The 14382-nt window shown below is 48.3% G+C and overlaps 1 protein-coding gene across 5 annotated transcripts in view; it reads right to left on the bottom strand.

The window, feature by feature from the left end:
- The window catches only part of PTPRA (protein tyrosine phosphatase receptor type A), a 128496-nt gene that overhangs the window by 26542 nt on the left and 87572 nt on the right, over positions 1-14382 (bottom strand). For 4 of the 5 annotated variants that reach the window (XM_059845437.1, XM_059845440.1, XM_059845436.1 and 1 more), the window contains 3 exons: positions 3977-4055; positions 3214-3579; positions 1223-1240 (listed from right to left, as the gene is read on the bottom strand). In XM_059845437.1, the coding sequence (XP_059701420.1) occupies positions 1223-1240; positions 3214-3579; positions 3977-4055 (463 nt within the window). Of the gene's footprint in view, positions 1-1222; positions 1241-3213; positions 3580-3976; positions 4056-12593; positions 12764-14382 lie in introns of those variants that run through there. The other variant, XM_059845441.1, reaches the window with a different exon arrangement.

Raw genomic sequence — 14382 nt, 5'->3', positions numbered from 1 at the left:
TCCCACTCCACTCCCTGCCATGGGCAGGGACACTTTCCACCATCCCAGGCTGCTCCAAGCCCCATCCAAGCTGGCTTTGGACACTTCCAGGGATGGGGCTGTCACAAATCTCTGGGCATCCCATGCCAGGGTCTCACCACCCTCAAAGTCAAGACTTTATTCCCAATATCTAATCTAAACCTACTCCCAGTTTGAAGCCATTTCCCCTTGTTCCATCACTCTATGCTCTTGTTAAAAATGCCTTATTTAATCTGATTTCCTCACTAAATTTATAATAATATTAGCAATATTCATATAAATCTTGTTAGGAAGTCAGATGTATTCCCACTTTTTTTTTATTTTATTTTGCCCTCAGGAGCAGGGATGCACAATGGCAGAGAGAGCACAAAATCAGGCCTAAGCCAGGTCAGATCTGAGGGAATTACACTGAGCATTTCTGCAGAGGCTTAGCCACAATTTCAAACGAGTTCCCTCAGACCTGCATCCCTTTTATTCCCTCTGCTAAATGTGTGCTGCCAGTCAGTGCTCAGAGCATCAGTCTGCTCCGTGGCTGGGTGAGGCAGGCACAGAGAGCAGCACCAGGCAGAGTTTGCAAAGCTGCAGCACCCATCAGAGCCAGGATGAAAACACACAGAGGCAGCTGATTCCTCCAGGTGGGAGCCAGCCCAGCTCTGCCCGCTCCTGGAGTGCTAAAGCCATCAGTAATTGCAAACATTCTGGTAGAGATGCCAGTTCTCAGAGCTAAGAGATGGAAAAATGTCCCTAAAGTGCTGTTCTCTTACAAGAAATGGATTTCTGTTACTGCTTGCCAACAGAATGAGGAGAACAATAATTATTCCCATCATCTGCAGGATGGGTTTGGATCAAATCGTGTAAGTCACAGTCAATAAAGACAATTCAGCAGCAAAAAAAAAAAAAAAAAGAGGAAATATCCTGAATGGCTTCTCAGACTTTGGTCATGCAGCTCTAGGGATGTGCTGACATTCTCAGAGCAGGAACAATTGGTACCTAACAGGACATGTACAAATTGGAATGGGATTGTTTAGTTCTAAAAAGGAAAGCTCAACAGAAATTAAGATATCAGTGTGTCACCAGCTCCTTTAAAGAGCTTGAGAGGCCTCATAAAAACACATTTGGAAGTCTTAAGGAGAGCTCTCTAATAGCAGAATGCTTCTGGAATTGTTTTTACTGAGTAAAGAGCAATGAAATGTAACATTCTTACCTCTTCTGTCAGAGTTACCTGCAGAAAAAGAAAACAAAAGTCTCTTAGCAACAAAGGAACAAGACATTTTTGTAAGTCAGGAAGGATCAAAGACCAAGACAGGAACAAATTTAGTAACTCTCATCATCTGCCTGTAAATCTTTCCTTTAAAACACTAGCTATAAACCCAGGATGTTAAAATGAATTTCTGAGTAAGGAAAAAGGAACAAATCCTGAGTTTTTTAGCAGCAGAACAAGGAGCTGAAGCCAAGCTTTAACATCACTAAACACAACTTACTGTTTAAACCCACAACCAGCAAGTGACTGGTGTAATTCATTAGCACTCAAATATCAAGAGATAACACTGGTGCATCATTTTAAGAGTGTGGCTGAGCCAAGAGTTCAATTAGGAGCAGCTGGGCTCAGGGATGGGGGTGAGGAGCATCCAAGGGAAGTCTCTACCTGCTGGGTTGGATGGCTCATCCACAGGGCACAGGAACAAACCTGTGCCAGGGAGAGCAGAGCCTGGCTCTGCCAGGGCAGTGCTGCTGGCACAGGCACCCCATGGCCATGAGCTGGGTGTGAAGAGCTGCAGCACAGGGCTGAGGACAATCCTGGTGGGTTTGGACAAGAGGAACTGCCCCTACAATATGTGACCTTCTGGCTCAGTCCCCTTCTTGAGCACCACTTAATTCTTCCATGGTAACACCAACATTTCCTGTTAAATCTAATTTAGGCCTGCCCTCATGGCAAGGGCAGCCCTAAAACTGATTTTGTTCCTTGACAAATTACTTGAGATAAAGAAAGAATTAGGTTTGATCATTTGTTCTCTGGGCTGACATCAAGTGAGAAGCCACTTCTGGCCTTGATGGTGCAATGGCCAATGTGGCATGGCATACACCAGGGGAGTTCACCAAAACTGGTAACCCAAATCACAAAAAGGCAGTGGAGACACAAAAATAATGAATCCAGCCCCCCATGAGCAGACATCATATTACAAAATCCAGATATTAGCAGCACTTAAGGCTTTTGCCTCCATCTCTCCTATGTGGAGGCTAAATTTATCTCAAACTTGCCCCATGTGTGTGTCTAAGTCTATGTCAGATTCCTCCACTCTGCAAAAAAGGATTTGTGTTGGGAAGGAAGCTGGATGAGCTCAGGGGTGGCAGAACACTACAGAGGCTGGGTTCTGAACTTCCTTCAACCACATCCCTTCCTATGCTGGCAGCAAAGACAACTTCACTGCAGCTTCAGGGGCTGTGGTTTCCAAAGATTCCCAGAGGAAGAGGGTACACACATCTCTTGGGAAATTGGTTCTTAAGGAATATACACTTGACACGTCCCTGTGTTAACTCCACCATCATCTTGTTTCAGGGTTTTCTAATCCACAACCAAGTTACCAATCCTGGTTTTCCACTAAATCCCAAGGTCCAGCAGGCACTGCCATCTTCCTGTTGCAAGCTGGAGACAGGCACTACCCAAGCTGGATCTCAAACAATACAATGAGCAAATCATGGCTGAAGAGCAAGAGCTCAGCAAAGATTTCTGCTCACCTCAGCCTCTTTTTGCCTGATTTTTTGCTCTTAACGTGGACTGAGCAGCCAAACAATGTTTTATGGGGTCATTTTCTTGATGTGCCAAGAGGGGAATGCGATCAGGATGGCAACAGAGACAACTCTCTCTCATCTGGACCCTTCAAAGATTGAAGTTGCCCAACTAATGGGGAAAACTGATAATGGAAGGAGAGAATCATAGAATAGTTTGAGTTGGAAGCAAAGATCATCTAGCCCACCTGTGGAGATCTTTCACAAGATGATCTTGGCCCAAACCTTTGGTCAGACAAGGGAGATCAGAAGAGATTTGAGAGTCCTCTTGTTTTGCATCACCACGGAATTGTCCCCTAACAGTTTTTTTGCTCCATTTTGCTCAGCCAGACAAAAGAAGAGCAAAGAAACAAACCCAGAGGCAGGGTGGCCTGGAGAAGAAGAAGAAGAGGTGGAGGAGGTGCCTACCATTGTGGGAAGCAGAAGAGGTCTCCTGTGTTGTCACCACCATGCTGAAATTCCTCTCTGTTGTCTCTGCCTCCGTGCTGGGGACGGTGGCGTGTGGGACCGACGGCGTCACGCTGGGGAGCAGGGATGGGGCTGGAGGCACAGGCAGGGTTGGCCCCAGGGTGGAGGAGATGTTGAGGCTGCCACTGGTGGCATTGGAGGAGATTCTGGCAGCTGTGGTTGGAGGAGGTTTTGGCGCTGTGGTAGGAACAGTCCCTGGAGTGCTCATGTTGAGTCTGTGTGTGTTGGGTGTGGTCCCATCCTCAGGACCTGCTGTAGGAGCTTTGGTGGGGCTCCTGGGGGAGGTGGACACTGTTGTGGGTGGCTCTGAGAAGGGAAAAGCACAGGGGAAGCGCTGTGAGATTCTCTTCTGTGATACTGAGGGAGTTTAGATGCTTAAGATTTGTGTGACTGTAACTACAAGGATAAAACACCCAACAAATCCTGAGCACAGGACAGGAAATGCTCTGCACAGCAGGAGATACAAATGTCAAAAAAAATATAACCTGAACAGGTGCTGTTTATGGGGATGTCCAAACATTAGAGCCCCTGGAGGTGAGGATCAATTAAACCTGTGGGCCCCATTTATGAGCACCTGAAGCTCATCACCCTCTTTCCAACATTTTATGTTTCAGCTATGTGGAGGGCAGAAGGAATGAAACATTCCCACTCACTCCTTTGATCCTAAAGATGGGATAAAAGAGAGATGAGGAGCACAGTTTACCTGTTGTAACGTTGTTAGCACCTACACTTATCAGGCCACTTCCGAGCAAAAGGAGAAAGAACCACAAATCCATGTTGACCTGGGGAGGAAAGCACAGAACACTTATTTAAACCCTCATGCAATTTCATCCCAAAATATTCCAAGGTGAGGATGTTGCTGTGCATCCTGTAAAGCTCAGAGGGAGGAGTGGAAGTGAGGCTGGAGTCCCTGCAGGCATCTGGATGGGAAGGATTTATGGGTGAGTTCATACAACAAGGGGAAAGAACATGGAGAAATCCCAGTCTGGTGGAGCAGCAAAGTGTCCATGGATGAAGCAGGGAATGGGTGAACTGTGGGAGAGCATGAGAAGAACAAACTGAGCATTAAAACCAAGTATCTGGTCCTAAAGGAGATTAATAAATAGTTCATACAGTGGTCTGCAAATGGCTGTACTCTGAGCAAACTCAAAGGCAATTCAGCTGAAGACCGTGGCAAAGAACCTTGATCCCAAATGCTCCAGAAGTGGAGGCAGGAATGAAGGAGAGGTCAGCTCCCCCTGCCTCACTGACACCTGAAATGTTCCTGGGCAGGGGCAGAACACTCAGCTCCATTCAAACCCTGCTGGATTCCCTGTGTATGTGGTCAGAACAAACACTCACACATAATCCAAGAAGTTCAGCAAGTTCAGGCTGCACGCCCATACTGTACGTGCTTCCCAGGAAACGTCCAGCAGAATTACAGGACGATGACATCAGTAAAATCATTTCCCCCAGCCCTTTCTAATACAAGATTTTTATGGTGATTTCTTTCCTCTGGAGACCTCAGAAAGCTCCTGAGAAATGGGTATCATTATCTCCTCCCAAACACCTACGGATCCAGAGGCCCAGAGACGTGAGACGTCATCGTGCTGGCCAGGACAGAGCCCAAAGCTGCCAAGTCCAGACCAGCACGTGGCCACGGGGCCCTCCAAGGATGGGCCAACACCTCTCCTCTGCTCTGAGCCCAGAGAGGGCTCAGACACAGCTCTGCTCTGTGCCATGGGCCGGCAGCTGCCGCACGACTCCCGTCCTTCAGGCTTTTGTCCTGTGTCCAGTTGCATCTCCAGGATCTCCCAGGAGAGAGCTGCGAGATCTCACTGCCAAGTCAACCTGAGGAGCTGCCAAGAACGGGTTTTATTCCCTCCCCCTCTAATAGATCTTGTGTTGTTTGTGCTTCTTCTATTTATTTAAATCTGCTTCATCTAGACCCATCCCAAACTCCGGGCAGAAGGACAACACTGAAGTCATCCACGCGCTGGAAACGCTATCAGCAATACAAGATCCTCCCACCTCACCCAGGAGTATCCTCCCACCAGCACCACCTACTTACATGTTTTTCCTCCCCCTCCAAAAGAAAACCTGGCAAAATTCGACCTTACTCAGTGACCAAAAGGTCAGACAAACCCTGAACCAGAAGGAAATCAAGCTCTGGAGATAAGAGCTTTCCACAGGCTCCGTCCATGGCCAGCACTGCTGCTGCAAGCAGGGCAGGGCTTTCTCCAAGGGTCCCACTGGAGTGAGCAGCCAGCATTCCAGAGGGTTTCATCACCAGTTAAAATATCTGTCTGCATGAATTTGAACTGATTCAGTCCTCCTGTCACTGGTGAGAGCAGCACTGGTCCTGCAATACCTCCCCCAGGCTGTGCTCCAGGGTGGGATGTCAGGAAAAACCCACCAGCAGTAGTTTGATGGTTTGATGACATGTTCCACTCATGGTGATTAATACACACCACTCAGCTTGGTCAGACGCTTGTCAGAGCCTGGTCTACACAGGTTTGGCTTTGGGGAGAAAATCTAATATTTATAAGGAATAAATTCTTCCCTGTGAGGGTGGTGAGGCACAGGGTGCCCAGGGAAGCTGAAGCTGCCCCATCCCTGGAAGTGTCCAAGGCCAGGCTGGACAGGGCTTGGGGCAACCTGGGATAGCAGAGGATGTCTCTGTCCAGAGCAGTGGGGTAGAACTGAATGATCTATAAGGTCCCTTCCCAACCCAAACAATTCCATAATTCTATGATCTTTGTACCTTTCTGCAGGAGGCAGATTGTCCAAGCATCCCACTGTGGAATCCCACAGAAAGAAGGTGCTCATCCTGATGGGACCCACGTGCAAAAGCAGGAGGAAGTTAAACACACACTGAAACTCCAGAGAATGGAAATGATGGCACAGAGATGCTCTGAAAACCTCACAAGGGCTGATGAAAGCACCAAGATCTCATATTCACAACCACTTCCCTCACTGGGAACCCATCACTGCCACAGCAAGGACACCATGACAAGGGAAAGGGGAAGCCTCTGCTCTTCTGGAAGAACTGTTAAGAAAAAAGTGACCACTGGCTGTGTTTTGATGAACATTTGCACAGAAACACCATTCACTGAGGTGAATATGGCTCCTTTCTCTTCCCCCAATCTGTTTCTCAAAGTTCTCCTTCTTTTGGGATTCTGTTCATTTGGGATCTCCATTAATTTTGAGTTCTGTCTATTTGGGATCCCCTTCATTTGGGATCCCCAATAATTTTGAGATCTGTTTATTTGAGATCCTGTTCACTTGAGATTTTCAATCATTTGGGATTCCCATTCATTTGTGGTTCTGCTAATTTGTGATCCCACTCATTTGGAATCCCATTCATTTGGCATTCCCATTGATTTCGTATCCCATTAATTCAGGGTCCCTATTCACATCGGGTCCTTGTTCATTTGGGATCCCACTCATTTAGGATAACTGGGATCCCACTCATCCCACTTCTGCTCCTGTTCAGGGCAAGCTGTGCCAGAGCCTCTCCACATCCTCCCCACACTTTCCCTTGGTATCAAAGCAGGACACAGAGGGTAGGAGCAAAGAAGGAAAAGCCATGAATTCCCTCTCTGCTCTCCATTATCAGGAAATAACCCACAAAGGATAAAAGAGTTTGGGTTTATTTCCATAAACCATAATGGCTACATGGATGAGAGCTACAGGAGATTCCTGGACTGGCTGCAAAGCCCCTTTGGGATGGTGGGATGATCACAGAATTGTTTAGGTTGGAAAAGACCCTTAAGCTCATCAAGTCCAGCCATCGATGAGGGTCCCTCCTTCGCTGAGCCGGCAGCACAGCTCTGGGATTACATCAGCGGGCAGGGAGCTCTAAACCCCCCTTGATTCTACATTTAATCAGTTCATTGATCCATGAGTGGATTGCAGGAGGAGGAAGGGCTTGGCAAGGGGAGATAATGCTGGATTTCCCCAAGCCTTGCTCTGCTTTGGTGAAGAAAGCTGGATGCGGGCGGTCCGTGCAGAACCTGAGTTTTTATGGCTTTATTACTGTGACTGTCAGAAGGGATGGGATGCTGGGAGCATCCCAGCTTGCTGTGCCCATCATTACCCAAAAATCCAAATCCCTGGAGCTGCTCCTGTGACCGACAATCAGCTGCCAGAGCTGCTTTATCACCTTAAAACCAGATCCAGAGCAGGGAGCAGGCAAAGAGCTCCGTGCTGGGGGAGGGCTGTGCCAGCCCAGCTCCCACTTCCCAGCCCCTGCTCTATAACACTCCCTATTCCCAAAAGCAGCATAAATACCGCCAGCAGTTCATCGTTCCCCCGCTCCTTAACATAAAAGGCCTCGAGAGTCCTACCCCAAAGCTGGAGAAACCCGAGTCTCCCTTCCCCCTCGGCTCCCCCTCCCTGCTGCTTTCGGAAACGGAGAGGAAATACTTGTAATGTTATCAACATAAACACAGCTCTTGGCCGGCTGCAACATCCTGCGAGCTCTGCAGAAAAACACCCTGACGTCAGGGCGCCGGCTCTGCCCAGGAGAAGGGAGCTGGAGGCTCTGGCACTGCTGCTCCAGAGGGTCGGGATGCTGGGCATCGTGGCTCCTTCTTTTTTTAAAGATCAGGCTTGGAAAACTCAGTAATTGCCGCTGGTGTGCCCATAAATATTATATATATACGTATTTTTTTTGTATGTATATAGAGAAGGGAGCTGGAGGCTCTGGCACTGCTGCTCCAGAGGGTCGGGATGCTGGGCATCGTGGCTCCTTCTTTTTTTAAAGATCAGGCTTGGAAAACTCAGTAATTGCCGCTGGTGTGCCCATAAATATTATATATATACGTATTTTTTTGTATGTATATAGATATATAGTGTATGTACACTGCATTCTTCCATAAACTGCTCGGGATCTTCCTCATAGGAAAGGCTGGATTTTAAGCCGTAGGATTCATGTTTTAAAAGAAGCAGATCTTGTCAGGATGATTGATGCCGGAGAGGGGAGAAAAAAAGAAAGGAAATAATCTCTTTATAAAGTAATAAGTGGCTCCAAAATGCCTGTGCTGGTGCTGCAGGGGGGTCAGGCTGCAGGATCACCCTGCCGTGCTTCCAGAATGCAAAGAATTAGAGTTTATTGCTGCAGAAAGTGCCCAGGTCCAACCCGGATACAGCCGTCCACAATCAAAGGCAGGATTTACCCCCACCTCTGACATATTCCTAATTCCTGGAAAATGAGGCAATCTTTTTCTGTGTGCACTGAGGAGACACAACCTGAATTCTAACCAGCTTTCCCGGGACCCCAGAAATCCCTGCTGTCATCAGGAGGATGCTGAAAGGCAGTGGCTTGACTGAGACTGCCTTGTGCTGGCTCCGAGTGCAGTGAAAAATAAAAATAATGTTCAGTTTTCCTCTTTATTTGTTGGCAGGGGGAGAGGGTGCAGAACTGGGAGCAAGGTTGGCTCTTTGAAGCAGCTCACAGTAGGGCGAGAACAAGCACAAGCATAAAGAAAGGGGAAAAAGGTCATTTTTTTATTCTTTTTGGTGGCAGCAAGCCATCAGCATGGCTCAGCCACCCTGCAAAACAAACCTGCCATTCCCTCTCCCCCTCCCTGCTCCTTTTAAATCCTGTTTGTGGATTTCCAGCCTCTCACTGGAACTGTGATCCACGGCAGAGGAGCTGGTCCAGAGCAGGGCAACTGCATCATAACCCAAAGCTCTCAATGAGATGCAGAGGATAAAAACACACATGGAATAGCCGAGGGCTGCAGCGAGTTGGCCATCACAGGGAGAGAAGAATTGAATTTAGGGAGGAAAAAGGGTTTTGTTGCACTAAAACGCAGTGACTAATTCCTTGCATGTGTCTCCGAAGCTGAAGCGAGGCCTTTGATGTGTCACTGAACATTATCCCCCCACCCTCTGCTGTTCCACTCTTCACCAGAAAAGATGAATCACAGCAGCCATTCACCCTTTCTGAAAATCCATTTAGTTTTCTTCTTTTTTTTTTTTTCTTCCTTCTTTCTTTCTTCTATTAAATAAACAGGCAGCTCCACACGAGTGACAGCCCCTGTATGGAGCGGGGCAGGAGGAGGAGGAGGAGGAGGATGAGCCTGCGGGCAGGGCCTGGAGCTTGGCTTTCTCCACCTGCTCAACCTGCCACTAATCACTGCTCTCCTGCACATCAGGATTTGCTCATGGCATGGTTTGGAAGGCACCTTAAAAATCACCAAGTTCCAACCTCCTGCTGTGGGCAGGGGCACCTTCCACTAGCCCAGGTTGCTCCCAGCCCTGTCCAACCTGGCCTTGGACACTGCCACGGATCCAGAGGCAGCCACAGCTTCTCTGGGCAACCTGTGCCAGGGCTTTAACAATCTCACATTAATGAATTTCTCTACCTCATTCTGCTTTCTGACAGTGTGAAGCCATTTCATTGTGTCCCATCCCTCCAGGCCCCTGTTCAAAGTCTCTCTCCAGCTCTCCTGGAGCCGCTTTAGGCACTGGAAGGTTTTGAAGGCCTCCCTGGAACCTTCTCCTCTCCAGCTGAACACCCCCAGCTCTCCCATTTATCTCCAGAGCAGAGGGGCTCCAGTTCTGGGAGCATTTTCATGTCCTTCAGTCCAACAGGTGAACACACACTCATCTTTCAAAGAGTAACATCATTATATGTGCAATGAGGGAACCCAACCCCGTTCCCACCTGGATTTCTGGGCACCTAGAAATATCTGTCACTGCTAGGATAATGTTAAAATCTGCTGCTCTGAACCAGGATCAGCCTTTCCTGTGGATATGAACCTGAGTGAGAGGTTAACCCATCCCATGGTGATCCTCTCAAACCCCACCCAGCAGCAGCAACGTGTGTGAAGCCATCGTGGGGGATGGAGAGGATCAGGTGTTCACCAGCCAGAACCTGGATGGAGGTTCCCCAAGCAGGTCCAGGGAGGGGATTCTGCCCCTCTGCTCAGCACTGGGGAGGCCACACTTGGAGCACTGGGTCCCAGGACAAGAGGGACATGGACAGACTGGGGACAGCCCAGGGAGGGGCTGGAGCATCTCTGCTCTGAGGAAGGGCTGGGAGAGCTGGGACTGCTCAGAAGGAGAAGAGAAGGCTCTGGGGCCTCATCCCTGACCATCAACACCTGCAGGGAGGGCGCAGAGAGGACAGAGCCAGGGGTGGCCAGGGAGAGGACAAGGGGCTGTGGGCACACACTGACCACAGGAGGGTCCCTCTGAACAGCAGGGAGCATATTTTGGCTGTGAGGTGCTGACACAAATTGCCCAAGGATGTTGTGGATTCTCCTTCCTTGGAAACATTCCAAATTTTTCTGGACACTGTCCTGTGGAACCGGATCTGGCAGCTCTGCTGGTGCAGGAGGTTGGATCAGATGACTTCCAGAGGTTCCTTCCAAAATCAATCACTGTGATTCTGTAACTGCCTGTCCTGCAAACTTTTCAAAAAGCAAAGCTGTTGGGATTGAAGCTCAGAGTGGAGTAAGAGAGCAGCCAGCACTGAGGAGGAGATCCCTACACCGTGCAGGATGTTGGAAGGGATTGATAAGGATCACCAAGTCCAACTCCTGATCCTGAACAGGACAACCCCAAAAATCACATCATATGCCTGAGAGCTTCTGAAAACTTCTGTGCCTGAACACTTCTGGAACTGAAAAATAAACTGATGGGATTTTCAGAAAAAAAAAACAAAACCTAAAAATCAGAGAAAAACAATAAATGTGGATGTTTTTGGGACATGAAATAGTTCCACTTCCTACAAAGATGCAGAAATGGTGACAGTGGGTACCAGTCACTGCACCAGAGAATGGTTTGGGTTGGAAGGGACCCTAAGGATCACCCAGTTCCCACCCCCACAATGAGTCCCTTGTAACTGGCACATCAGATCTTACTCTTCTGTAATATCTTGCTTTAAGGGAAGAATTCTGTCCCTGCATGTTTAAAAACAAGCAACTACTAACAAGGAGCCTACAGACTCGATGGTCTCATGCTAAAAATATGGAAGTAAAAGCCAGGGGATGAGGCTACATCCCTGCATGAAGCCAGGAGCAGATCTGTGGCACTTCTAAGACCAAAGCCTTCAAGTCCTTGTCCATGGAAGGGCACCCCTACCACAGCCACCTCCTGGAAACCGCCCGAGGTACCTTGGAGGGAAAGAACTACAAATACAAATTATTTTCCTAATAATAATTTTCCTAATAACTCTCATAATTAGGACAGGCTTAATTTGCCCTCAGCTACTCTTTTCTCCTGGCACCACAGATGTGTGATCATGGGAGTATGTGCCAGTTAGTACTGCAGAATAAACTGGGGTGGCTTGGGGAACAAATTATGGAACAGACAGAGGGGATGAAAAGCTTCCTGGGCCTGTAGCAATGGAGAATGAGCAGCTGGAGAGGGTTTCCTAAAGGACAGAGCATCGAGGAGGGACAGGTGAGTGCCAAGAGAAGAAGTTTTGAGGAGGAGAGCAGAGGGATCTGTCAGGGCAGGGAGGAAGAAGGTGAAGGACCAAGTCCAAGCCTGGTCCAGGAGGAAGGTGCTGGGATGGATGTGAGGGATGGGGGGCAGGAGGAGCTGTTCTGCCAAGGGGAGAGGGAGGTGAGACCTTCTCTGGGATGATTAACACAGAACTGCCAAAGACAAGCCCTCAGAGCTTGTAAAAACCCCTGGCTAGTACAAGACCACTCTCCTGGTGTGCTTTCCCCATGGGATCAGCACTGCAGCCGCAGCACTGCACCGGGAAGTGGAGAACAACCGCCAGGGAGACACGGGAGAAGCTGCCTCAACTCAGTATTCACAACCATTAATTAATAATCAACACAAAAAAGAGTCAAGGCACACAGGAGCATATTTCCTGAAATATCCCGTTCTAGGGTGTCCCCTCCTAAGTCCCAGGTGTGTACAAAGGAAACACGAGCACAGTTCACATTCCAGCTATGAAAAGGACGGGCTGATTTTGATGGAGGAGTCAGGATGAAGAATGGCTATTATTCAGCATGACAACATCCCTACCTAGCAAAATGCCTTTCAGAGAGAGGGAGCGGTGCGTGGGGAGGAGAAACGAGGCTTAAAATAAAAGAAAACCCCACAAAGAAAAAACAAAACAAAACCCCAAAACAAACAAAAACCAGCTTTTGGGCTCAGCCCTTTCTGCAGGACCGGCATGAAGTCCCAGCTCCACGCCGAGATTGAGCCGGGAGCGTTCAGGCAGCGAGGGCTCGGAGCATCCTACTTAAAACAAAGGTGTCGGCAGGGGATCACTCGCATGACAGCCTTAAAATCTCCTTCCAGAGGCTCAGCCCCAATTAAAACGCATGCGTTCGGTCATGCAGCTTAATCTCCGTGCTTGTGCTTACCCTGAAATCCACCCGGGACACCTGTAGGTGCGGGGAGCAGCCAGCCCGTCCCACGGAGCAGCCCCCGGGGCTAAGAAAGTGCCGCGGGAGCCGTGAAATCACCGCTTTACCTGCGGTAATTCTGCACCGCTGCTCAGTTCAGCCCTGTTGCCACAGTAACACTTGTGGTGTAGCCGAGATCACTGATTATGAAACTAGGAAAAAAATCAGAGGCTGCTAATTAGGATATACTCCAGTTCTCCATAAGCTCCATATTAATGACATTACGATTGCGAGTGCAGGGAAAACAGATGCCAGGAAGAATCACCTCGGTCAGCACCCGTGGCCAAACAGCTGCCTTTTTATTTTTTTTTTTTTTTTGGGTCTTTTTTTTTTATAGACAGGTCTTAAAAATTCAGCCTGCAAATTCCCTGTAAGATCGACTTGTTGTTTTCCTCCTCTTTGAGCAAACGTGCAAGACTCGGTGGAACAGTCTTTACTCTTTACATATATTTGCATGTATTAGACTGGGGAAAAAAAAAAACAAGGGTTGAGAATGAGGTACAAATGGTGACAGCCAGAGCAGGGCCAGAGATGCATCCCCTGCATCCCTCATTAACTGTGTTTCTCTGGTTTCCAGATAAACCAAAATCATGATTTTACCAGTGGCTGCGAGGGTTTTATAAAGCAGGTTTGCAAAGGAGGGGAGCTGGGTTTGAAGCGTATTCCTCCCTGACTTCTGTGAGTGCCAAAAGCATTGTGAGGCACGTCTTCTGCTGAAGGTTTCAAGCTGAAAAGTCTGACTGGAGCAGTTGTGCTGCCAGACACAACTGTTTTTCAGCACAATCCACAAATAAGACATGGGAGTGTGTTTCCAGGTGAAAGGAAAATTGCCTGACAGGTATTTCTGGGAGCTGCAAGCCCAGAGACATGCTGCCTTAAAAAGTCAGCCTATCAACATGCCATGATTTTTCCATTTTCTCAGATGACCAATGCAGTGAGTGGATGAAATGGTGCTGAACGTGCAGGGCCAGGGAAAAGTGAGTTCATGGATTTCAGAGAGTTTATAAGAGCTTCCTATCCTGAAAGTGTCCAAGACCAGGTTGGACAGGGCTTGGAGCCACCTGGGATAGTGGGAAGTGTCCCTGCCCATGGCAGGGGGTGGAACAAGATGGTCTTGAAGGTCCTGTCCAACCTGACCTTGAGCACTTCCAGGGATCCAGGGGCAGCCACAGCTTCTCTGGGCAACCTGTGCCAGTGTTTTACCACTCTCATTGTAAAAACCACATTCCTTACATCCAGAACTTGGAGGACAACTGGGCACCCACCTCTTTATCCCCTGCTTAGAGGCAGGAAAAGAAGTGAGATTAATTTCTTTTTCTCCAGCAGCATCACCTAAAGCCTTGAAAGCACAGAGTCCCCCACTCACAACTGCATGAAGCACTTTCTTCTCCCACTCATCAGCAATACTGAGGAAGTGTTAGATGGAGTGTTAATTACCTATAAATGTGATTTATTAGCTGGAAACAATACAAGACACCCACCAAGCACCACAAAGAAGCAACTGGCCAAGCATGAGGGCACCGGGTCCTGGGCAGACTGGGACTGGCACGTTGCAGATAACAAATTAATACAACCAGTGGGATTGAGCTGCATTTGATGGTTTAGTTGGAGGCATTATTTCCAACCTTTTAATAGGCTTATTTACAGGAATTAGTCCTTTAATGCTGTGTGCTCGTGTATCCAGGGCAGAATAAGCTGGCTGGATGCGACCACAGAGAGAACATCTGCTTTTGTGAGCATTTAGGGA

This window comes from Haemorhous mexicanus, chromosome 4 (assembly GCF_027477595.1).
Source record: "Haemorhous mexicanus isolate bHaeMex1 chromosome 4, bHaeMex1.pri, whole genome shotgun sequence".
NCBI classification, from domain to species: Eukaryota; Metazoa; Chordata; class Aves; order Passeriformes; family Fringillidae; genus Haemorhous; species Haemorhous mexicanus.
Note: the sequence above shows the minus strand (reverse complement) of the source record. Positions and strands in the feature narration are given on the sequence as shown.